The 22,906-nt window shown below is 45.3% G+C and overlaps 3 protein-coding genes across 7 annotated transcripts; all 3 read left to right on the forward strand.

The window, feature by feature from the left end:
- Positions 1 to 234: 234 nt before the first annotated feature.
- Positions 235 to 5,751, forward strand: LOC146682299 (uncharacterized). Its single transcript, XM_085446903.1, has 7 exons — positions 235 to 649; positions 977 to 1,321; positions 1,955 to 2,293; positions 2,373 to 2,474; positions 2,569 to 2,895; positions 4,476 to 4,805; positions 4,886 to 5,751. The coding sequence occupies exons 1-7, from the start codon at positions 622 to 624 to the stop codon at positions 4,963 to 4,965; spliced, it is 1,551 nt and encodes a 516-aa protein (XP_085303029.1). The 5' UTR covers positions 235 to 621; the 3' UTR covers positions 4,966 to 5,751.
- Positions 5,752 to 11,568: 5,817 nt separating this feature from the next.
- LOC146682300 (DNA-binding protein RFX5-like) lies at positions 11,569 to 16,948 on the forward strand. Of its 5 annotated transcripts, none has more exons than XM_085445909.1 (9): positions 11,569 to 11,671; positions 13,912 to 14,066; positions 14,199 to 14,232; positions 14,316 to 14,398; positions 14,512 to 14,634; positions 14,746 to 14,862; positions 14,961 to 15,037; positions 15,627 to 16,426; positions 16,886 to 16,948. In XM_085445909.1, exons 2-7 carry the CDS (start codon positions 13,945 to 13,947, stop codon positions 15,022 to 15,024), a joined length of 543 nt encoding a protein of 180 aa, XP_085302035.1. In that variant the 5' UTR covers positions 11,569 to 11,671; positions 13,912 to 13,944; the 3' UTR covers positions 15,025 to 15,037; positions 15,627 to 16,426; positions 16,886 to 16,948. The 5 variants fall into 5 exon arrangements, with proteins under 5 accessions (XP_085302035.1, XP_085302031.1, XP_085302034.1 ...); XM_085445905.1 differs by having other exon boundaries at positions 11,570 to 11,671; positions 14,957 to 15,037; XM_085445906.1 differs by lacking the exon at positions 11,569 to 11,671 and adding an exon at positions 12,297 to 12,333 and having other exon boundaries at positions 14,957 to 15,037.
- psmb4 (proteasome 20S subunit beta 4) lies at positions 16,913 to 20,101 on the forward strand. The gene is made up of 8 exons (XM_085445910.1): positions 16,913 to 17,099; positions 18,416 to 18,542; positions 18,619 to 18,698; positions 18,791 to 18,937; positions 19,200 to 19,281; positions 19,465 to 19,581; positions 19,663 to 19,751; positions 19,963 to 20,101. The coding sequence occupies exons 1-8, from the start codon at positions 16,975 to 16,977 to the stop codon at positions 19,973 to 19,975; spliced, it is 780 nt and encodes a 259-aa protein (XP_085302036.1). The 5' UTR covers positions 16,913 to 16,974; the 3' UTR covers positions 19,976 to 20,101.
- Positions 20,102 to 22,906: the final 2,805 nt, after the last annotated feature.

Genomic DNA, 22,906 nt, shown 5'->3' on the forward strand with positions numbered 1-22,906 from the left:
CTTGATGTACTTCAGTATTTCCAGTACTTTGATCATTTCTTTCTTTATTTAGTGCCACTCGAACATTTTCACTGCACTGTCTCCCTCAGGAAGATTTCTTTGCAGATTTTTCCATAAGAATCATGGAACAAGCTGATTGGTTATAAATGCAAACAGTCATTAAAACTCAGAGCTGAACTGAAATGAATGTATTGCATCTGATAACTGAAAATGAATCTTATAAATGTAAAATATGAATAAACAAGTGAAGATTTTTCTTCCTCCCTTTGAGCTCATCATCCAGGCTCGTCTCATCCTGTGCAGCTGCAACACCGCCCAGTTCAGCCTCTTCATTCCTCCGTCTCAGCTCCCTGTCTCTTTACAACAATATTTCATTGCAGTAATTTATGCGTCCTTCACTGATCCATCACAAACAACAAAAGCACTTTGTGGACGGGGCGCTCCGATTTCTCCTCTTTGCTGCTGCAGAAAGCTGCTCGACTGGAATCTTCACATTCCCGGTGCCTCTTCTCTGGAGCTTGTTTTTCTTTCTGTTTGCTGGGGAAGCGACGAGCCACCTGTCACCATTATAGATCCACTCTGGACAAAGCCAGCCCTTAAAACGACACTTACTCAAGGAAGATGAGGAGCTTTTTGATCCTCGTGTTCGGTAAGATAGTGTGGGCAGCTGTGGGTTATCTCTGACTCTTGCTGTCTCAGCAGCAGCTTTGGATCACAGCGGTCTCAGACAGACTTTTATCAGGAATCAACGCACGGTTTGTGGTCCTAAAGCTCCTAACCTGCACTGTTCAGCTCTATTTTTGTTCAGTCTACTTTCAGTTTTTTCTCTCGCTTATTTACCCCCTAATGGGGTTATTCTCACTTCATTCCTGAGTTTTAAGTCTTAAGTGCACTTCCTGTTTTATTTTGGTAGATTCTGTCTCTCTCCCAAACAGTGACAGCAAAGTTAAAAAACACTGTTGTGCGTGTGTCCCAGTTTCCCAGCATGCCTTGGCTGCAAAAGTGGAAGTGTACGAGGGGGCGGAGTCTGTGCTTCTGCCCTGCCGGGTAGGTTTTTTACTAGAGGACACTACAGTGACATGGACCCGCCCTGACCTCGATCCCAGCGCCATCCACAGGCGGCACGAAGACCGAGACGAGCCGGATGGTCAGAACATGCATTACCGTGGGCGCACGGCAATGAGGGCGAACGAGGCGGACCCCAGAGACCTGAGCCTCACTCTGAGCAAACCCGAGCTGTCTGACACCGGAAGTTACGACTGCATCATCAGCAAGCAGAAAGACGTGCTAAAGCTGACCGACGTAGAGCTCCAGGTCAAAGGTCAGCACCGGACTCTGCTCTCTTTGAAGTCAAAGTAGCTCAGGCACGTAAGATTTAACAGTTTAGACCACTCTGCTTTACCTCACTCAGTGCAGCAGGTCAACAGGACTAATTAAAAAGTTGATGGTTCAATTCCCTGGTTGCATCAACCCATGCATCCATCACAGTGTGAACGTTAGACAGAAAGCACTTCAACACAGAAAAGATGTCTGTGAATGACAACCTGTCCATTTAACATATGGTCACTGTAGCACACAGAAGCCCCGCCCACCAGCTTTCAGTTTTTGAGGATGACACAAATTTTTAATTATTCGGTCCTCGAGAACAAGTAAGAGTAGCATGACTTCAGATCAGGAACCACATGCTATGTTTTTCTCAGCTGCTCCGAGTCCTGGGATCCGATAGAGAAAGATGATCTTGAACTGGCTCTCAAGCAAAGCTGCTCTAGGGTCCAAGAATAACAACATGGAGCAGCTGGTTAAATCTGTGCTGAACTGACAAAACAAAACTAAATGTTGAACAAACTCATGGACATAATGATAGTTTGTGATGAAGTCGTTTGAAAAAGGCCGACATCCCCTCACACTAACCTGACCCTGACCGTCATGCACACCTTTTCTTTTACCCTCTCAGTCGGCATGTTGGAGGTGGAGGTGACAGAAGGGTCCGAGTTCATCCAACTGCCCTGCCAAACGACATCTCCGCTGCCTGCCGACACCACCGTGGAGTGGAGCCGCTCCGAGCCCATCCCCATGATTGTCCACGTGTTCCCAAACAGCAGCGCAGAGCTGCCGAAGAAACAGGACGAATTCTTCTGCGGACGCACGCGCATGCGTGAGGACTCGCTGAAAACGGGAGACCTGAGTCTGACCCTGAAGTACCCCTCAGAGCGAGACAACGGTCACTACGTCTGCACCATCAACACGGGCACGGACACGCTGAGGCAGAAAGTAGCCCTGCAGCACGTCAAAAGTGAGTGGAAGGGGACACGGGTGAGAGGGAGGGATGCGGTTCACACGCTCACATTTGGGCCTCTTTCTCTGACCAACAGAACCGTTTCCCACCTGGGCCACGGCTTTCCTGAGCGTCATGGCCATCAGTCTGGTTGCTGGCGGAGGTTTTGTAGCATATTTCTGGTATTATTTTAAGATGGGTATGCTTTCCATTTGTTTTACGTTTTGGTTCTGTGTATCTTGTGGTTTAGGTTCAGCTTCCATATTTAATGTTTTGGTTTTGGTTCTTCTCAGTCTCCACCACGGAGGTGGATGAAGGGGGGGAGTCTGTTCACCTGCAATTTAAAACCACACCTAACCTGCCAGTCGGTGCTACGGTGGTGTGGAGGCGCTCCAGGCTTCGCTTCAAACTGATCACAGTTCATGAGTACTCAAACGGCGAAAGCAAACCAGGTGCGAAATACATGGACCGTACAGAGATGGTCGAGGACCCGCTGACATCAGGAGATCTCAGTCTGACCCTGAGGCGACCGCGAAGACGAGACAGCGGGATCTACCTCTGCACCCTCTGCAGGGGCAAAGTCGTGCTGGATGAGAAACGACTGAGGCTGGAAGTCAGAGGTAAGAACCTCGCTCCAGGGCTGAAGCTCGTACCTGCAGTCCCCTTAGACCAGTGGTTCCCAAGCTTTTTTTGCTGGGCCCCCCTTTGTTTTACAAGAAAGATGTTCGCGCCCCCCGCGTGCACGCGCACACTCATCCTCCAACCACACACGCCCATATTTTGTTCCATATTTCACACCTCAAACATTTAGTAAACAATTAAGCAAATACAAGTAAACTGCAATAAATTACAGGTAGTAATAAAGTAAACTACTAACTCTTTTAGGCTACCTCCACACCTACACGGGTATTTCTGAAAACACAGCTGTTTCGTCCACGTAAACGGCGTTTGGAATCACCGAAAACTGAGACTTTTTTAAAACTCCTTTTTTTGCGTTTACGTGTGGACGAGGAATACAGAGTTGGTCACGCAGCGTCAAAGGTATGTGCCTTTATTCACGTCACGCTGTGGCCATGTTATTGTTTACATGAGATGAACTGCAGAATGATAGAGACAAAATACTGTTAATCTGACTGTCTGCAGGTTTTACACGCTGTCCCTCCATTACAAAGGCAGAGGCGTCACGCTGTGATTATTTTACATGTAGTTGTTTTTTTCCTGAGTAATAATGTTCAACATTGCATCAATACATTTTTCAAAAATTGCCTCTCTGTGCAAAATGGGTTTAAAAACATAAACAGCTGTGGGATTCTGTTTGTCCGTGATTTGAACCGAGGGAACAAATCGTGTCAGGATCAGCCTGATGTTATTTGTATCCTGCTGTAACTTTACTGTATAAAGAGCAAACATCTCCAACATGTCAGGAGCAGTTAGTCATTACAACAAGTGTTTGTGAACTAAAGATCAAGAATGTGGGATCCTGTTTGTCTGTGATGTAAACAGCCCAGCGCTGCTCCAGACGCAGGGAGAACCAACCCTGCAGGGAGACCTACCTCCGCACCTGTGCAGGTGAAGCCAAAGGGCAGATTTGCTTCACCATGTTTTGTAGTCTTTGGCTTAGAATGAAGTTGGTTTGGAAACATTCAGCGATGCTTCATCTCCTGCTTTGTGTTTCTGTAGGCGCCGTGCTAGCAGTGTCCAAGCGTTTTGTTTGTTTCTCCCCCTTTCATCCCGCGCCCCCCCTGCCATGGCTCTGCGCCCCTCCTAGGGGGCGGGCCCCACACTTTGGGAAGGTCTGCCTTAGACTCCCATGTGGAAACATGTTTACAGCCTGATACAGAAACAATTTAGATAGTTTTCCCCTTTGGACCTCCTGTACATCTGTGTGTACACTTGAATATTTGACATGATGTCAGCGTCATATAAAGATAGTGCAGGTAGCCTGCAGCTTTAAGAGGAAACAGAAAAAGAGAAAGTGGAGGACGTCCCAGAGGCTGTACTCGCAGTCACGGAGCTCCTCGGGGTTCTGTTATCAACACTTTGTATTTACTTATGAAACTTCTGCTCATTTTTGGCTCCAAAATTACAAAACATGGAGTCAACAAACAACTGGGTGACATCACGGTGGATATGTATATTTTTTTATATACAGTCTGTGATCAAATGTCTGGTCTGATGCTTTGATCGGCTGTCCTTTCAGTCCCTCAGGTGAAGGTGTCAGAGGGGGTCGATGTTGTGCTGCCCTGGAAAACCTGGATTCCTCCACCAGAAAAAGCCACTGTGGAGTGGAGCCGTCATGAGCCGTGGCCCATGATTGTCCATGTCTATCAAAGCGGCTCGAACTGTCTGGAGAAGCAGACCTGGTTGTACCGTGGCCGCACAAAGATGGAGGACGAAGATCCTCGTAAGAACAGAAACCTCAGTCTGGTCCTGCGCGAGCCCACGGTGCTCGACAGTGGCGAGTATACGTGCACCATCAAAGAGGAAGAACGAGTCGTGAGGGCAAAGTGTCTGAGGCTCCACGTCAGAGGTCAGAGGAGGAGCTTGTTTCCTGTTTCTGTTGTTTTCGTCTCTTCCTGCTGTCTGACCATCTGTCTGCTCCTTCTGCAGATTTCAATCACATCTCTGATGATGAAGAAAATGGAGAAAAGACTCCTTTGATCAGATATCGTGGGCCCCAGTCTGTCTGATCTCTGGCTCCCCCTCAGGTCCTCTCGGTGAACTGCGCTCAGTATCAAGCAGTAAAGAAAGATTTTAAAAGTCCAAACAAAGGAAAGGAAGAAATAAGACGGCGGGATTCAAAGGTTTTTAAACATCATCCATTTTTAAAGTATTTCAGACGACAGAACATGTACTGTTTGTTTCTCAGGATCCACATGATAAAAAGCGTTTAGCTGACATTAACACTGTGGCAGGCGTTGGTTTGTGGCACGTCTGCGGGGGAGACCGACACACCGCAGCTCCATCATTGTTAGGTTTTGTATTGTTGATTGTCATTTATGCTTAGAAATATTTAACCATTTAAGCTTAGAAGTATATAATCATTTGTAGATTGAAAGAATGTCTCATCCTAGGTCTGTAACAACTCTGTGTAAGCATGAAGAGGGGGGGAGTGCGTTCACTCCTCTACAGAGTGTTCTGGCATAGATCACACACCTCCTCCTAGGAGAGGTTGTATTTTCTCTTTCTGATATATGTACACACGTATATCTCTTTAAGTATAAGAGCCTTTTGTTCAGATGGAGCCCTAGACTCCTGGCACCAGCTATCTTGGACACACACACACACACACACACACACACAGTATTCTTTGTTCACATGTATACCTATGTAAGATGTTACATGTTAATGACCCTATGCATATTCATGTAACCACAATAAAAGGAGTGCTATGGGGAGCCTGGCTGAGAGTCTGATGGGGGTCAAGTGGTGGGACGACACTTGGCTCCAGCCGGATCTCCCTCATGCATGAGTAAACCAGAGAACTTTGCCTACTTCGTGTCTTGCTTGCTGTGTAATTATATTGCCTTCAACGTTCCAGCGAATAGGTTCAAGCTACAAACCTATCAATCATGTATACGAAGAATGAAAAGGGTCCTGAGTTGTTGTTGTTCTGCACGTGTTGCTAAAAGCTGCAGCCCAGGGGTGTTGTATCAGCAACCGTGTGTCTAGTGCAAATATGTGGTTGGGTCTGTGCTTACCGCCACAAACAACTGTAGGACATCGGACCCAGTTAGGGAGATCGTCCACTTCCACAGACTGTGACAATCTCCCTAACTTCTGAATGTGGGAGTGAGAAGGAGCACCCAGGTGCAGACACGCCAGGAGACGGAGCTGAGTTTACACAAAAGGCGAAGCGTTTATGAGGCTGAAGACATGAAGACAAAAACAAAGCAGGGGGAGAGAACTACAACTAAAAGCTAAACTGTGACGACTACGACAAAGTGACACGAACATGATTCTGAACAGGTGCACGCGAGGAAACATGAACACGCCCTGAACAGAATCATGAAAGACTTTAAACCTGAGGTAACGTGGAGGGAGGAAGACTGACAGACTGAATGAAAACGCACAGGCTAAATACACACAGGAAGTGATCAGGTGAAGGGGAAACAGCTGACAGGAATAAACATAATGACACCACAGGGGAAGTAAAACTTAACCCGTTAAACATGGGCTGTATCCCAATTCAGGCTCTGCAGCCTCAACGATCCTCAAGGGCCGCGTACTCAAAGACCGCTAAGGCCGGAAGTGCGAGGCTTGTGTAATGGGACGGTCTAGCCTCCGTTGCGCTGATACTGTTGTTTGTCAATAAAGTTTAAAAAAAAAAAGCCTCCGTTGTGCTGCCCAGGTTGCCAAGCAACCATGATACTAACAGCTGGAAACGTGTCATACAGCTGTGTTTGACAGAGATGAAGGAGAAAATCTTTTGTTCATTTGTTTGTTGCTACATGAGCTTTGATCATTCTCTGTGAGATTAAGCTCAGCTATTGAACGGCGTATATTTTAAAGTAAAGGCTTTAAAACCAAGTTAGTACAAACGTCACTGATGTCACATAACTTTGCCGACATGTGGCCAACAGCAATGTTTTAATGTTCTTCATTATTAAACATTTGCACATAAATAAGTGACATAATATTCAGTACTTAAAGTTTACTCTTCGGCCGCCCCTCATCCGCCGTTTTTTTCTGCAAATTTATCCACACCCATCGCCGCGCTATGCATTCTGGGATATGTTGGGCCACGAAGTCTACACTGCCACAGCCTTAAAATTCAGGGAAATGAAGGACGCATTTGAGGGCCGCATTTCGAGCAGCCTTTGAATCGGGACAGCCTTCAGCGCGCCGCTGTGACGTAATCGGCCTTGAAATGCGTACTTTAAGGCTGCAGAGCCTGAATTGGGATACAGCCATGGAAACACCAGACTCTTCAAAATAAAACAGGAAACAGCAGGTCAAACTAGATCATTAGAACACACACAATTAGACACAAACACACGTACAACTGAAAGTAAAACACTGAGGACAAGACAGACCACAGGACAGGAAAAGACTCATAACTAAGGAGACGAAGAAGAACATATACTAGACTAGAACTGAAGACAAACAAATGATAATATGTTGCACACTTGGATTAAGACGAGTTGAAACTAGTGTAGCTTTGTGAGTTTGCCTTTACTGTAAATGCAAATGTATAGACATAGCACATCGTTACACCTTTGTACAGTCTCACACAGCTCTTATCAGGTGCACTGCATTATGGTTAGTGGCCAGGCTTATTTACTCCACTGCAGCGCTCTCTCTCTTAGGGCAAGGCTAGTTCAGTAGGTAGAGTGGTTGCCCCATGGTTGGAAGGTCGGGGGTTCGACTCCACTGAACGACTACCCTGAGGAACTCCTGAGCAAAGTACCGTCCCTGCACACTGCTTCACTGGGTGAATGGGAAAATGCAGAGGAGTAATTTCCCTACGGTGACTAACACATACACACACATAATTTTATTAATATAAAGAGACACCTGCAACCTTATTCACAGCTCTGCTGCAGGTTAAAGCATTAGGCCATATAAAGCCATCAGCACTTCTGAGGTGTGTCCTCCATCCTGTGACCAGAATCAGCCTCAGAGCTCCATGTGGAAGGAGGTCTCAGCAGGAGCTCCAGTGGAGGATCCACAAACGACACAGAGAACAAAGGATTTTTGTTGAGCTCATTGACTTATTCTCAGTCGGACTCGTGTTTGAGATGTTCATGATTCCTTGAAGTCATCACAGGACTAAACATGAGCACAAAAACCTCAACAATCCTACATCAACTTTTTATCATGTGATCAGGTTTCATCAGCTTTAAGACATAAAAGCAGTCAGAATGAGCAGCCTGTGTCACTCTGGCCGCACCTGTGAAACCAAGTGGGCACAAAGTGAGAGATTCTGTGCAGGAGTTCTGTGTACTGAGAAAAAATGGAAATGAATAAAAGCATCCTGTCAGTGTGTGCCTGAACTCTCTCTTTGATTTCTTTAAACGACAGTTTCATTACACAAACAAAAGCAGATAAATCAGCAGCATCACGTAGGCTGAGATCCAGAGCCGGCTCACTATGGTATCCACTTTGGTCCTTTGATGGATTTCAAAGTGAGATCATGGATATCAGAACATCCGTGGGGAAGAAATGTCAAGGGAAAAAGTCCTGTGAAGGTTCGAGGTGTTTCAGTGTGGTCTATAAATTGGAATAAAAGCATTTATCCATGCAACATTCATCCATCCACCCACCGATCATCCATCTGTCCATCCTTCCATCCATCCATTCGACTGTTCACCCATCCATCATCCATCCTTCTAAATGTCCTTCTGTCCAACGGTCCATCCATCGACGTCGATGTCGTGGGCATGCTTAGCAACAGTGTTTTGCTTAAACCACGAGTTGGGATGTTGTGGGGGATTCTTATCACAATGTTCCCCAGCCTTAAGCTGCTTGTCACACTCTTTCCCTGATAACGCCACTAAGCTTTCTTAAGGTGGGAGATTACTGAGGGGAAGAGCGCTTTTGTGGGCCAAAGCATTTTTCACTTTTCATCCTATTGCTTCCTCCCGATATGATGCTTTCTTCAATGACCTGAAAAAGACTTTTGCTTATCCAGTATCTGAGAGCAGTTCTTCCAAGAAATGATTGACATTTGCATTAGAGCGTTACCGCGGAGACCAGTGATGGAGTGTTTGTGCTGAGTTTGGACATGTGCCAGTAAAGCTGTGTTGAATCTGTGTGCAGCCTCTGATGAGGGAGGTGGTGGAGAACAAGGTGGAGATCACCAAACAGGAGGCACGGGAACTGGTGGAGCGGTGCCTCAAGGTGTTGTACTACAGAGATGCTCGCTCCTACAACAGAGTAAGTCGCACCGCCGCGCACACTCAGGTGTACTGGACGCCATCCGGAGAAAGTAACAATTTTATTTCTGTTTCATTTCAGCACGAGATCGCTATCGTCACCGAAGAGGGCGTGGAGATCCTCGGACCCCTGTCTTCTGAAACCAACTGGGACATAGCCCACATGGTCAGGTAGGGTCAAAGGTCAGAAGACGAGGAAGAGTTAGGGATTTTTCCTCCAAGTTTAAAAACTGTTTCTGAGAGTAACCACCACCAATATGTCGATAGCATAACCAAGCAGAACACCTGACTTCACTGTAATGAAAATGTTGATCAGATACAAACAAAGCTTTATTTACAATCTGTAGATGTGACTGACATTTTTCTTCATGTTTCTCTGCAGCGGGTTTGAATGAAGAGAAGTGGCAGCGGTCTCAGCATCACTAACAAACCCTTCTCCTCCTGTTTGCTCCAGTTTACTCTGTACTTTCTCTTTTGTATGATGGAAAATAAATGTAAGAAATAAAGAGAGCTGTTTTCCTTGGTTTATTTGTCATCTGCAGATTATTGAAGATTATCTTCAGATGAAACAGTTAAATTTGTCCTCAGTAAAAGTAGAATCACTGATTTATATCAGCTGTTCCACAGATTTTTACTACTGCACGTTGGTTTAAAGAGTTTAATTTATTTTAACCTCCTAAGACCCGAACTCTTCCACAGCAGCATTTTTAATTTCTCTTTGAAATTTGGGCTGATTGGGACCCGATGAATGTAAAAACAAAGAATTACCAGATTTTTTAAAACCTAATTTTTGTTTCTAAGAAAAATGAGAGCCACATATGAGGATATTTGTTTAAAATGTTGATAGAACACAAGCAGTATAATGTCCTTGTAAGTGGATATGTAGAGGAAAATTGAGTATTTTGGTCTAAATAACCCAAAATGTGATGTCCACATATGTGGACGCCAGGTTCTAAAGAGGTTAATGGGGGTTTTGTTTTTTTACTTTTTGGAATTAGTCTTTTATCCACATTAAAAGTCTTGGGGTTTGTAGGGAAAAAGCATTATTTACTCTAAGAAATTTGAGATCGTGTAAATATTTTAACCACATCCTTTATGTGGTTAATGAGAATTCAGTTATTATAAAATGCTCAGACTGGAGAACCTGAGCTCCCTGAGCTCGTCTTGCATCTGGAGGTGTATATGTCTGTGATGGTTGGGACACTGCCTCCTTCACCACCCTGTGTAGAGCTTTCCTCTCTGCCTCAGTGCAGTTTCTGTGCCACACGTTGATGCCAGAGCACAGAACACTCTCCACCGCACATCTGTAAAAGGAGATTCCCACACATCTCATCTGCCTCAGGAAGTAGAGCCTCTGGTGAGCCTTCCTGATCAGGCTGGAAGTGTTTTTCCAGGTAAGGTTGCTATCTAGGTACATACCCAGGTACTTGTAGCTGGGTACTACTTAGAGTGCAGATCCTCCAACGTGCAGGGGTGTGTGTGTGTGTGTGTCTTCTCCTCCTCAAGTCCACAATCTTCTCCTTCGTCTTCTTGTCATTTAAGCAGAGATTGTTTTTCCTGCACCAGTCCTCCAAGTGTTCCACCTCCTTCCTGTAGCCGGTCTCATCGTTTCTGAAGCAACCAACCACAGCTGTGTCGTCTGCAAACTTTACAACATGACAGCCTGGATGGTTGGGTGAGCAGTCATATGTAAGCAGCGTGAACAAAGCTTTATTTGCAATCTGTAGATGTGACTAATGTTTGTGTTCATGTTTCTCTGCAGCGCGTTTGAATGAAGACGAGAGGCAGGGGTTTCAGCATCACTAACAAACCTTTCTCTTCCTGTCTGTTCCTGTTTACTCTGTGTACTTTCTCTTTTGTATGATGGAAAATTCATGTGACAAAATAAAGAGCTGTTTTCCTTGAAGATTAAACAGCTAAATATGTCCTCAGTAAAAGTAGAATCACTGATTTGCATCAGCTGTTCAACATAGTTTTACCATAGCATGGCATTTGAATGGTTGACTTTATTCTGTGTTTTTTTTTAATTAATCTTTTATCCACAATAAAATTCTTGGGTTTGTAGGCAAAAAAACAGATTTTTTACCCTAAGAAATTTGAGATAATATTTAACCATATCCTTTATGTGGTTAATGAGAATTCCGTTTATTAATATTAGATGATCATTTCAGACTGGAGAACCTGAGCTCCCTGCTTCTTCCTAACATTTCTACATGCATGTCAATTTTACGTTTTGTCTGAGCCGGTTTCGCTTTCGCTGTTGCTATGCAGAATTCGACAGAAGAATTCGTCTATTTTGTAACTGGGCAGACCAGGAAAAGGCGTCCAATCAAATTAATTCCTGTTCTAAAAACATTTCTACTCGACGAATAGGATTAAACCCGCTTTTGGTGTCTGGGTAGATTTTTGAGAACTGACCAATGGGAATAGACGCTGGGTTTGTAGTCAGGCAGACATAACAAACTCGTCCAATCACAAAAAAATCTGAAAAGGGGAATTTTGCTGTATCTTGGCTCAGGTACTTTCTTTTTTAAAATAAATAGTGAAGCTGGCTTCGCTTTTCGGATCATCCAGTAATAACAGAATTTATGTATCATTATCAAGAATTATTTGGAAATGAAAAAGATCGCGCTGAAACAATTTAACGGGCTGTTTCAGCGCTTACTAGCTAATGCTTATCAGTTAGCTACTAGTTTAGCTTGTGAGCCACCCTATGATGATTAGCATGCAGGTAGCCCGTATATGTCTGTTATCCGGAACATCACCGGCATCCTAACCGGGAGCCGATTCACGCACGCGTGACAGTCGTGAAACGGTTCTAACATCTGTTCAGAACAACTCAGCCACCGAGTCTGGGCCGCCTCCGGTAGCTAACGCGGAGGACGGCATTAGCCCACTAGCTTCGGAGTAATATGTTCTAGTGATGGGTCGTTCGCGAACGAAATGGCTCTTAGAGCCGACTCTTTGACGTGAACGACGCGAGCCGGCTCCTTATCGCGAGCCGTCACGTGGGTTTTTTTTTCTTTTTCTTTCTCTCACCCTCTCTCTCTCGCCTGCACGTGAGCCTTGTGCTTTACGCTGGGCAGAGGGGGGAGGGGCGGTAGTTACACTCAGTAGCAGGAACAGAGCGAGAGAGAGAGAGAGAAAGAGAGCCAGGGACAAAAACGTGACATTAGAAAGGTATAGTAATCATCCACAACTATTTTCGGTTGCAGATGATAAAGGATTCAGAAAGTTTATTCATCCAGGCCCATATGACAGAGAATATGCATGTTCTTTTTGTTTTGATATTTTAATTTATATTTAATTGGGTTGTGGTTTGCAGTGTTTTGTGTTGTTTTCACTTTAAATTTGTAAAAGGAAAAAGCTGAAAATTTAAATAGTTAAAAGTTGAAATGTGAATAGTTGATTTTTGTATTATATGATTTATTTATTACATTTTATGTGGAGTGAATAAATAAAAGTATATTTACGGTGGCCCCTACAGACAAAGCACATACAAACTTCAAATCACGTACGAACTCTGATGCATGTGCAAACTCCAAAACACGTACAAACTCCGAAGCATGTAAAAACTCAGAAGCACATAAAAACTCAAAACACGTACAAAAGACAACAGAAGTGCTCCAGGATGCTGGGCGCAGTGTGGAGCTTTTGGTATCTTGTGGCTACACAAGCCAGCAAGTACCAACAACCGGATTTGGTGTGTGGTAGTAACAGGTAAATGAACTTTTTTTTAAATTATTTGAATATATATGAGTGCCTGTGTATAAATACACAAACAATACACACATGCTTTCAGTTGTGTAATTTAAGTGATCTAGTAGCTCTGCTTTGGAAGTTCAGTTCATGCTAGAAATGTTTTTCGGAGTTTGTACGTGTTTTGTCTCTAGGGGCCACCGCATATATTTATATATAAACATACCGGTATATAAATAAAACCACTTTGTTTTACGTTAGTAATTCTTTTTGTGCATAATTTTATATTATTGTTAATAATAAATTAATTAAAGCAACAAAACAACCTGAAGAGCCGGTTCGGAGCCGAAAGAGCTGGCTCTTTTTAGTGAGCCGAACCGAAAGAGCCGGATCTCTAAAAAGAGCCGGAAATCCCATCACTAATATGTTCAGCTGGGCTCGTGCGTGTGTGTATGTGCCTGGGCAGCAGTGATACCTCAGGGCCCGCTGGACCCCAACACTGGACTGCAGCAGGACTGTGAACTGCATTGAGAGCCACACCTGCCTGATGTCCTAGTAACTAATTGTTGATTTTTAGGCCAAAGCTGATCAAATTAGTTCTTAAACTGTTTCCTGAACACAGTTAGTGTCTCATCATATTTTATTAAACATGGTTAGTTCTGCTGGAAAGCTATGGGAGTCTGTGGGGACTGACCCTATGCTGGCCCCTCTGCTGAACTTCAGAGGAACTGCAGGTGGGCAGGCTGGTTTTAAATGTGTCTGTCCATGTACATTATTGGTGGGGGGGGGGGGTCTGCGTGCAGTCTTCCAAGATCCTGACTGCACATTGTTGAGCGTGGATGACACAATTTGATCGGTTGACAAGTGGGCTGCAATACGCACAGCAGAGTTTGTTGAGAAGAGAACTGCAGACAAACCCTGCAAAGATTTAAAAAAAAAAATGAATAAAGAGCTCGCTGCAGGCAGACGGCAGGCCCCAGACTGGACAGCATCCACAAAGCTGGCTTCAGTTGCTGCTTTTGTCCTTACAGTGTGCGTTTTCCTGTGTGTCTCTCTCAGATGGTGTTTCACAGCATTGGTTAGTTGGTCCTGATGTCCGAGGACCAGTGTCACCAACGGGCCGAGGCCTCCCGGAGGGGCCAGGGCGGTCTGGAGACAGGGGAGGGTGACACTGAGCCCAGCATGCTGCTGCAGAAACTGAAGAGCAACATCTCGTAAGTCTGAGTGAGGGCAATGAAGCAGGAAGTGTTTGTGTGTGAAAATGGGGATTAGAATTTCTGAAGCTCTGACGTCCCTGTGTGGTGTTCGTGATGGATCTGATCAGCATGTCCTCTGTCCTCTTACAGGAAACACGTTCAGACCAAAGTAGAGCAGATCCTGGTAAGAAACTTGATGTGAGGTTAAAGTCTGGTTTGGTGCTCACCTCAGGTCTGGTTCATTCACTGTGGGGTTTTTTTCAACAGCAAGATGTTCAGCGTTTCTCTGACAATGACAAGTTGTACCTGTACCTGCAGCTGCCCTCTGGACCGAGTTCTGGAGACAAAAGGTGACGTTGCTTCTCCATTTTGCTCCTTTGTTTTTTATCCTGATAGTTTGTGATTTGTCGTTTTTCTGTCAGAAACGGTGAACCTCTGTAAATCTTGAATTTTGTGTTCTCAGCGGCAGCGATTCGAGTTCATTTAACACGGCCGACCAGCTTCACACCTGTAACTGGATCCGCAGTCACCTGGAGGAGCATTCAGACACCTGCCTGCCCAAACAGGACGTCTACGAGACCTACAAGTCAGAAATCACACACACACACAGTGACCTTGTAACAAGGGTGGTTTGACATAGATCTGGTTGCCATGGCGCTCCGATGCTTTCCTGACTGTGCGTCTGTCTGTCCTGCAGGAGGTACTGTGAGAACCTGCAGCAGCGTCCTCTGAGCGCCGCCAACTTTGGGAAGATCATCAGAGACATTTTTCCCAACATCAAAGCGAGACGGCTCGGAGGCCGAGGACAGTCCAAATATCCTTTCAGATTAAAAGTGCAGAAAACCCGAACCCAGTCTAAGGTCAGGAATGCCAGGAGTAACCTTTAGCCTTCCTTAACCCGCTGAAACGTACTGTTACAGCGGCATCAGGAGGAAGACGGTCCTCAACATGCCTCTGCTGCCCAACCTCGACCTGAAGAATGGCCCCATGTAAGTGTTGCTGCAGAGCTGCTTCAGTCACCGACTGCTGCATCCTCGATGCATGAAGGAGCGTTTCCTTCCTCCCTGCAGCTGTCAGACTGTACAATCAGAACTGCTCCCAACAAGCATAGATCTTTACATCAGCGCTGTAACTGCACTAATCAACCGAACAACTGCTACTGTTATAGGTGCATATTACTTTTCTCAGCTTATATACGCTAACTTTTTGGAAGTTACACGTTTACTTTTTAATGCACAGGTACAATCACACAATCTGCACTTTTCTAATTATTCTAAATATTCTTAAATCTTTAAACATCTTTCAGTATCCTGCTCTGTTTGCCACTTATCTGTACTTTAGTTTTAATAACTGTACAGGACTCTGCTTTGGTAACTATTGTCCATGATGTAAATATGTTAAAGTTGTGTTTCTCACCTGTGTCCTGTTCTTTTTGTATATGTGTGTTTTTGCTACTGTTACAACCAAATTTCCCCTTGTGGGACAATTAAAGGATTATTCTATGCAAACTGCCATGATCATTGATCAATGATCATTGAATGGTTATGAGTACCATCACAGTGGGCTGTATTTTTGCAGGCACTAAATGACCAGATGAAAGACCAGTGAACCTGCTTCTTTTGAGGAATTAACCTCCCTTACTTTCACGATTGACAACTGCCTGAGGCAAAGGGAAGCTGAAAAGAACTACAAGGCCCATAAGGCACCTAGTTCACCTCTGTTGTCCGTCCCCACACCGCCCACTCTTCTCTTCAGCCACCAGTGGAGCCCATGCAGAGTCGGTGCTTGCGGTTGACCCTGAAGGAGAGGAAAAGGCGTTTGAGCCCATTGTTTTACTGCACCGCTCAGGGCATTTTCTCGCTTGTCCTACTGGTCATTCTTTTTCCACAACATGGCAAAACTTGTTTCAGATCACTTGAACAGTACAGATAAATACCTTCTGAAAGTTATGTCAGCAGCCAACAAAAAAGCCATCACAAAGTGCTGGCTTCAGAAATGCCCCTTAACAGGCATTTTATTTATTTTTGTTATGAAACAGTTACATGCATTAGAGCAAATGACATGTGCTATAAGGCTCCAAAGGACCCAGGAAGAAAATGTGGGAGAAATGGTGTTATCGTTTGGCTCTTGAAGCAGACTAGGTGAGATTGTACAGTTGGATCATACAATTTTGCTTCTAACTTTTACTGCAAAAGTAACTATTGTACTTGATTTTGTTAATAATCATCCCATGACCTCTTGTTCCTTCCTTTTCGGCGTGTATGTTCGTGTTTGTATGTTTACAGTTTAAAAAAAAGGTCAGATATCTCACCTTCAGCTTACCAACCTGGCAAACCTCCCTCTCTGGAACCTTGGCTCGTCACCGTCTCCTATACTCAGTAAGGTTTTGCGCTTCAGAAATAGCATTCTCTTGAGTCTGTATTTGTTGCAGTTTAGTATTTCTAAATTATTCTGAATTTCATCTCAAAAGTTGGCTGCGTCCACAATTATTTTCCTTTTCACATTTAGAATCTGAATCTACTTCACATTTTTTCAGACTTGGGAAAGACAGATGTTGAAGTATTTATCTCTGCCACTGTGTGTTATTAAATCAGAGCAGAGATAAGCTATTTAAAGATATTATTTTTCATTATCTTCAAATTAAAGGTAAATCAGCAACAGCACAATCAGAATGAGGCAGCAACACAGGAAACACCAGTAAACTGCTGGTTTTTTAATTGTTTTTTCTTTTATTATAATTTTAAGAAATTATTCCAGTTAAAATTTATGGTTTTAGAATATTTTAAGACTTTAGTTCAGGTTCACTACTGACGCGCTGTATTGTTTCCTCCCGTTAGTAGGCGGCGGTAAAACGCCATCCTGTGACATCAAACCGGCTAATCGCCTAAAAGAAGGGCCGTTGTCGTCACTTCCGGCAGTATCTAACATGGAGTCTGGTAGAATGAAGTTGAGTCTGTGGGAGGACGGTCCGAAGCCGGGACACTTTTACTCCTTCCCCGGGAGCAGCAGTAGCGGGGCAGGCACAGCTTGTGGACCGGTCCGACACACACTGTGAGTGAGCCGCGGTCCTGCTCCGGGGCCGGTCCCGGTGCCGGGGTTTCGGTTTGAGTGCTGCATCATCATGGAGGAGGCTAGCTAATGCTAAGCTAACTGCCGGGTTACACTGATTTAAACGCTGGGTATTCTCCGTCCTTTCCGCTGAGTAACGTCAGCGCCGACGGGAGACCCGCGGGTCACACCTGAGTCCGCCTGAACTCTCGTGCGGTGTTTCAACAACAGGTTTGGTTGAGTTGGGTGGACCCGTTCCTCGAGCAGCTTCACTGCTGTTTGCTGGCACTAGCGCCATCTTGGGACGTGCACTCAGAGTTAACAGGGTTAAAATTGTGACCCAGGCAGCAATACTCGAGGACAGGCGTCAGTGATCTGTCACTGCAGTGTGGAGGTTTACGGGAAATACAGCCAGGCTTGTCCATGCAGAGCTTTCAGCATCCTGAGGGTGCGTCTGCTTACGTCACCATGGTAACGGGTGGGTGACTGAGAGCAGACGCGTTATCCACAGGGCGCAATTTACTGTTTATCAACAGAGTGATGCTTTAGAAACTAACCAATCAGAGTGGCTACAGGCGAATGAACTACTGCTCCCATGAGAATGACCTCTGACCTCCTTTAGCCAAGTCCTTTCTGTTCAGATCATACTGTGTGTGTGTATTATCACTTCCAAGGTAACTGTGCCCTCCACCAATCAGACGTTTAAGCAGAGGATTGTGGGTAGCATAGTTATTTTCTGTTACATGTAGGCGTGTTCCTGGCAACTAGTTTCTTAGCTGAGTAAAAGAGGAGAAAGATTAGGCTAGTCTAAAAGTAAGAATCACTTCGATAGCAAGTTAAAATTGACGACCATTAACTGGACAAAGGCAGAATCATGCTGCTTAACTGTGTGACACCTTTCATCGTGCATTGTGAAATATATAAGTTCACAATGTATGTGTGTTAGAATATATATATCTATACACACACACAGTCCAGACAACGAAGAAACATGCGTGTTGTTTGTGTGTTGTGCCGTGCATTAGTAACGATGCACACTGTTCAAAAATTCATGACAACCACTTCAATAAAAGTTCTACATCTAAAATATCGAGACAGTAAAGCATCTAGGTATTTTCTTCTGCTTAGTTGAAGTCGAGCCACGGGGCAATGGCCCCAGCTTATCTGGGGGAACATCGAGGCATGCCAGGGCCAGCTGAGATGTCCTCTCAGTAGGACATGATCTCTGCCCTCTGGGTTTTCACATGTTCCATCGCACAGGCTAATTACACCACCATTGGACTTGTTTAAAGTAACTGTGCCCCGTCCTCCTTCCACAGGAACCCGATGGTTACAGGAACGTCGGTACTTGGTGTGAAATTCACTGGCGGGGTGGTGATCGCCGCAGACATGCTGGGCTCGTATGGCTCTCTGGCTCGCTTCAGGAACATCTCCCGCCTCATGAAGGTGATGCCACCACCAGCAGAGGTCAGCTGACCGACTGCTTGTTTCAGCAACTTTAATATTGGTGTTTCCTCCACAGGTGAACAACAGCACCATCCTGGGAGCCTCGGGCGACTACGCCGACTACCAACACCTGAAACAGGTCATCGAGCAGATGGTGTAAGCGCGTGCACACACACACGTATGTGCACACTCACATACACACACTTGTACATCCCCCTTCCCATCTCACTGGTGTCGTTTTCCGTCAGTATCGATGAGGAGTTGCTAGGTGACGGGCACAGCTACAGCCCAAAGGCCGTGCACTCGTGGCTCACCCGCGTCATGTACAACCGCCGCAGCCGCATGAACCCACTGTGGAATACCGTAGTCATCGGTGGCTTCTACAACGGGGAGAGGTGAGACTCTGGGTGGGGGGGTGGTTGGGGTCAGACCAGTCAAGCTGCATTCGTATTTGTTACCGCCTGTTTTTTAGTTCTAGGTCAGTTTTGTTTCTTTAATGTTTTATGTTTTTGGTGCTCATGGATACGGCGGTTTTTTAAAAAAAAGAAAGAAGTATATAACTCCCACGATGCATTTCAGCATGTTTACCTGTTAGAGGTGAACCTGAAATGGGAAGTAGCTCTTCTCTCACCAGGTTGCCGCCTTCCTTCTCTCCAGTTTCCTAGGTTACGTGGATAAACTGGGCGTGGCTTATGAGGCTCCCACAGTGGCTACAGGCTTTGGTGCATACTTGGCTCAGGTGAGTTTCAGCTGTAACGCTCTGCTGGCTTTAGAAGGTTAATCATGTCTAAAGGTTTTTAAGGTGTGGTCATACAGCTGACTAACAGTTGAGGCATTAGAGCGTTACCGCGGAGACCAGTGATGGAGTGTTTGTGCTGAGTTTGGACATGTGCCAGTAAAGCTGTGTTGAATCTGTGTGCAGCCTCTGATGAGGGAGGTGGTGGAGAACAAGGTGGAGATCACCAAACAGGAGGCACAGGAGCTGGTGGAGCGGTGCCTCAAGGTGTTGTACTACAGAGATGCTCGCTCCTACAACAGAGTAAGTCGCACCGCCGCGCACACTCAGGTGTACTGGACGCCATCCGGAGAAAGTAACAATTTTATTTCTGTTTCATTTCAGCACGAGATCGCTATCGTCACCGAAGAGGGCGTGGAGATCCTCGGACCCCTGTCTTCTGAAACCAACTGGGACATAGCCCACATGGTCAGGTAGGGTCAAAGGTCAGAAGACGAGGAAGAGTTAGGGATTTTTCCTCCAAGTTTAAAAACTGTTTCTGAGAGTAACCACCACCAATATGTCGATAGCATAACCAAGCAGAACACCTGACTTCACTGTAATGAAAATGTTGATCAGATACAAACAAAGCTTTATTTACAATCTGTAGATGTGACTGACATTTTTCTTCATGTTTCTCTGCAGCGGGTTTGAATGAAGAGAAGTGGCAGCGGTCTCAGCATCACTAACAAACCCTTCTCCTGTTTGCCCCAGTTTACTCTGTACTTTCTCTTTTGTATGATGGAAAATAAATGTAAGAAATAAAGAGAGCTGTTTTCCTTGGTTTATTTGTCATCTGCAGATTATTGAAGATTATCTTCAGATGAAACAGTTAAATTTGTCCTCAGTAAAAGTAGAATCACTGATTTATATCAGCTGTTCCACAGATTTTTACTACTGCACGTTGGTTTAAAGAGTTTAATTTATTTTAACCTCCTAAGACCCGAACTCTTCCACAGCAGCATTTTTAATTTCTCTTTGAAATTTGGGCTGATTGGGACCCGATGAATGTAAAAACAAAGAATTACCAGATTTTTTAAAACCTAATTTTTGTTTCTAAGAAAAATGAGAGCCACATATGAGGATATTTGTTTAAAATGTTGATAGAACACAAGCAGTATAATGTCCTTGTAAGTGGATATGTAGAGGAAAATTGAGTATTTTGGTCTAAATAACCCAAAATGTGATGTCCACATATGTGGACGCCAGGTCCTAGGAAGTTAATGGGGAAGGGCAAAAGACAAAAACCAACAGAACGGGCAGAGAAAAAAAAAATGCATATATCAATCACCTGGATCACCTGCTGAGAAAGAAAAAAGAAAACAAGCAGAAGAGAACAAGAGTAATAGAATAAACAACATCACAATGATATATGGGAATATGACAGTAAATACTAAATATTAAACATTATTGTGCAGCACATAAGATCAACAGAACACAGTGTGCTTTGAGGTAGGAGCCAAAAAGGGTGTAGTTTGTGGGTGTGATCACCCGTGTGTACACCTGTGAGCATGGACGCGCTTGTTTTTTGTTTTTTAAAAGGTTCCTCCATGTAATAATCTGCTAGAGGGTGTGGGGGGGGGCACAGCCCCGTCCTCCAGGGCGTGAAGCAGGTATGGAGGAGATCAAAACTCCAGACATCCAGAGGCCCCCAGAACACAAGAGACCAAGGAAGACCAACAGAGGGGCAGCCGCGCCACTGTCCCAGAAAGAGCTGAGGAGAGTCCCAGATGAGGGCTCACTCAGCAGAAGCCAGGGGGAGTTGCAGTGACGCGCCCGTGAGCTCCGCCGGCAGCCAGCCGTGCCTGAGTGACCGAGCCCCAGGCCGAGAGGCCGGGGGCACCCCACCTCCGAAGTGGCCCGAGCGAGCCCCAGGCTCCAGGCCCCGATAAGCGGCCGCCAAGGAGTGAGCCGGTGTGTACCTGGACGCCCATCCCTGGACACAAAGAACCACCAACGCACCGATGTCTGAGGGAGTCCGCCACTGGCAGGGGAAGTGGTGGTAGGGGGAGATAGGCCTCCAAACCTTGGAGGGCCTGAGGTGTCCCCAGAGAGGTGGCGCCTGACACCCAACCTGACATATAGACACAGACATACAGGCACACACAGACACAAACATCCATTCCCCCCCCTCATGCTCTCATATGCACTTACTCCACACTCAACCAACGTGGAGACAAACATAAAGAGACGTTGTACACACGATCACACTCCCCAAGCGTACTCTACAAACCGGGTCTAGGTGCCCCCGCCCCTGGAGGGGGGAACTGCACCCAGACCCAGGTGGTGTTTCCCTTTTCCCTGCGGTGGGGGAAGGCAGACTGCCCCGACTCCGCAGCAGCAGGAAGGCTCCACACTCCAGACCGCAGTCGGACGGCCAACTCCTCCTCCTAGCCCCCCCGCTCCAGCAGGTCGCAGAGAATGGGGGTGAGAGAAGACTCCAAACCTCCCTCCACCCGCTCATTGTAATGTTGATGCATGTGTGTTCTAAGGTGCATTTAAAACCCAGGAGGTTTTGTCTTTTGCCCTTCTCCCCCGTCCCTCTTCTCAGCTGTTTCTCTTTCCCTCTTTCTTTCTCCCCTTCTTTCCCCCAGTCAAGTCTGTCCCGTATTCAGTAAGTGAAAATAAAATAAACAATAAAAGGTGAATCAAATGGACCATTACGGCAAGGCTGGGATGGTCAGTTTGGTAAAGTAAATCCGTTGGGCATCTTTCTTTGCCTTTAGACAACAATTCTGATGCAAAAGAGCCAAACGGGACAGGCCAAAAAAAAAAAAAAAAAAAAAAAAGGAGGTTAATGGGGGTTTTGTTTTTTTTTACTTTTTGGAATTAGTCTTTTATCCACATTAAAATTCTTGGGGTTTGTAGGGAAAAAGCATTATTTACTCTAAGAAATTTGAGATCGTGTAAATATTTTAACCACATCCTTTGTGGTTAATGGGAATTCAGTTATTATAAAATGCTCAGACTGGAGAACCTGAGCTCCCTGCTTCTTCCTAACACTTCTACATGCATGTCAACTTTGTTTTGTTTGAGTTGGTTTCGCTTTTGCTGCTGCTACGCAGAATTTGACAGAAAAATTTGTCTATTTTGTAACTGGGCAAACCAGGAAAAGGCTTCCAATCAAATTAATTTCTGTTCTAAAAACATTTAAGATAAGAGATAAGATAGAACTTTATTAATCCCTCGGGTGGGTTCCTCTGGGAAATTCGACTTCCAAAAAGCACAGCAACGACCGAAGTTACAGTTACAGAATTGTTATATATAAAAAAAAACAAAAAACACCCAGCACGCCCCTGCGGGCGGTTTATCCTTCAAGCTCGGGTCCTCTACCAGAGGCCTGGGAGCTTGAGGGTCCTGCGCAGTATCTTAGCTGTTCCCAGGACTGCGCTCTTCTGGACAGAGATCTCTGATGTTATTCCCAGGATCTGCTGGAGCCACTCGCCTAGCTTGGGAGTCACCGCACCTAGTGCTCCGATTACCACGGGGACCACCGTTACCTTCACCCTCCACATCCTCTCGAGCTCTTCTCTGAGCCCTTGGTATTTCTCCAGCTTCTCGTGTTCCTTCTTCCTGATATTGCTGTCAT

This window comes from Copadichromis virginalis, linkage group LG22 (assembly GCF_057382275.1).
Source record: "Copadichromis virginalis isolate Kocher_CV1m ecotype Utaka linkage group LG22, C_Virginalis_male_GT1.1, whole genome shotgun sequence".
Classification (NCBI taxonomy): Eukaryota; Metazoa; Chordata; class Actinopteri; order Cichliformes; family Cichlidae; genus Copadichromis; species Copadichromis virginalis.

Excerpts from the sequence above, each read along its gene's own strand:
- LOC146682300 (XM_085445905.1), top strand. The coding sequence starts at position 13,945 with ATGTCCGAGGACCAGTGTCACCAACGGGCCGAGGCCTCCCGGAGGGGC. Across the intron at positions 14,067-14,198 it reads AAACTGAAGAGCAACATCTC|GAAACACGTTCAGACCAAAG; the intron begins GTAAGTCTGAGT and ends GTCCTCTTACAG. Across the intron at positions 14,863-14,956 it reads GGAGGCCGAGGACAGTCCAA|GTACTGTTACAGCGGCATCA; the intron begins ATATCCTTTCAG and ends ACCCGCTGAAAC.
- LOC146682299 (XM_085446903.1), top strand. The coding sequence starts at position 622 with ATGAGGAGCTTTTTGATCCTCGTGTTCG. Across the intron at positions 1,322-1,954 it reads CGTAGAGCTCCAGGTCAAAG|TCGGCATGTTGGAGGTGGAG; the intron begins GTCAGCACCGGA and ends TTACCCTCTCAG. Across the intron at positions 4,806-4,885 it reads TCTGAGGCTCCACGTCAGAG|ATTTCAATCACATCTCTGAT; the intron begins GTCAGAGGAGGA and ends CTCCTTCTGCAG.
- psmb4 (XM_085445910.1), top strand. The coding sequence starts at position 16,975 with ATGGAGTCTGGTAGAATGAAGTTGAGTCTGTGGGAGGACGGTCCGAAG. Across the intron at positions 19,282-19,464 it reads TTGGTGCATACTTGGCTCAG|CCTCTGATGAGGGAGGTGGT; the intron begins GTGAGTTTCAGC and ends ATCTGTGTGCAG. Across the intron at positions 19,582-19,662 it reads ATGCTCGCTCCTACAACAGA|CACGAGATCGCTATCGTCAC; the intron begins GTAAGTCGCACC and ends GTTTCATTTCAG.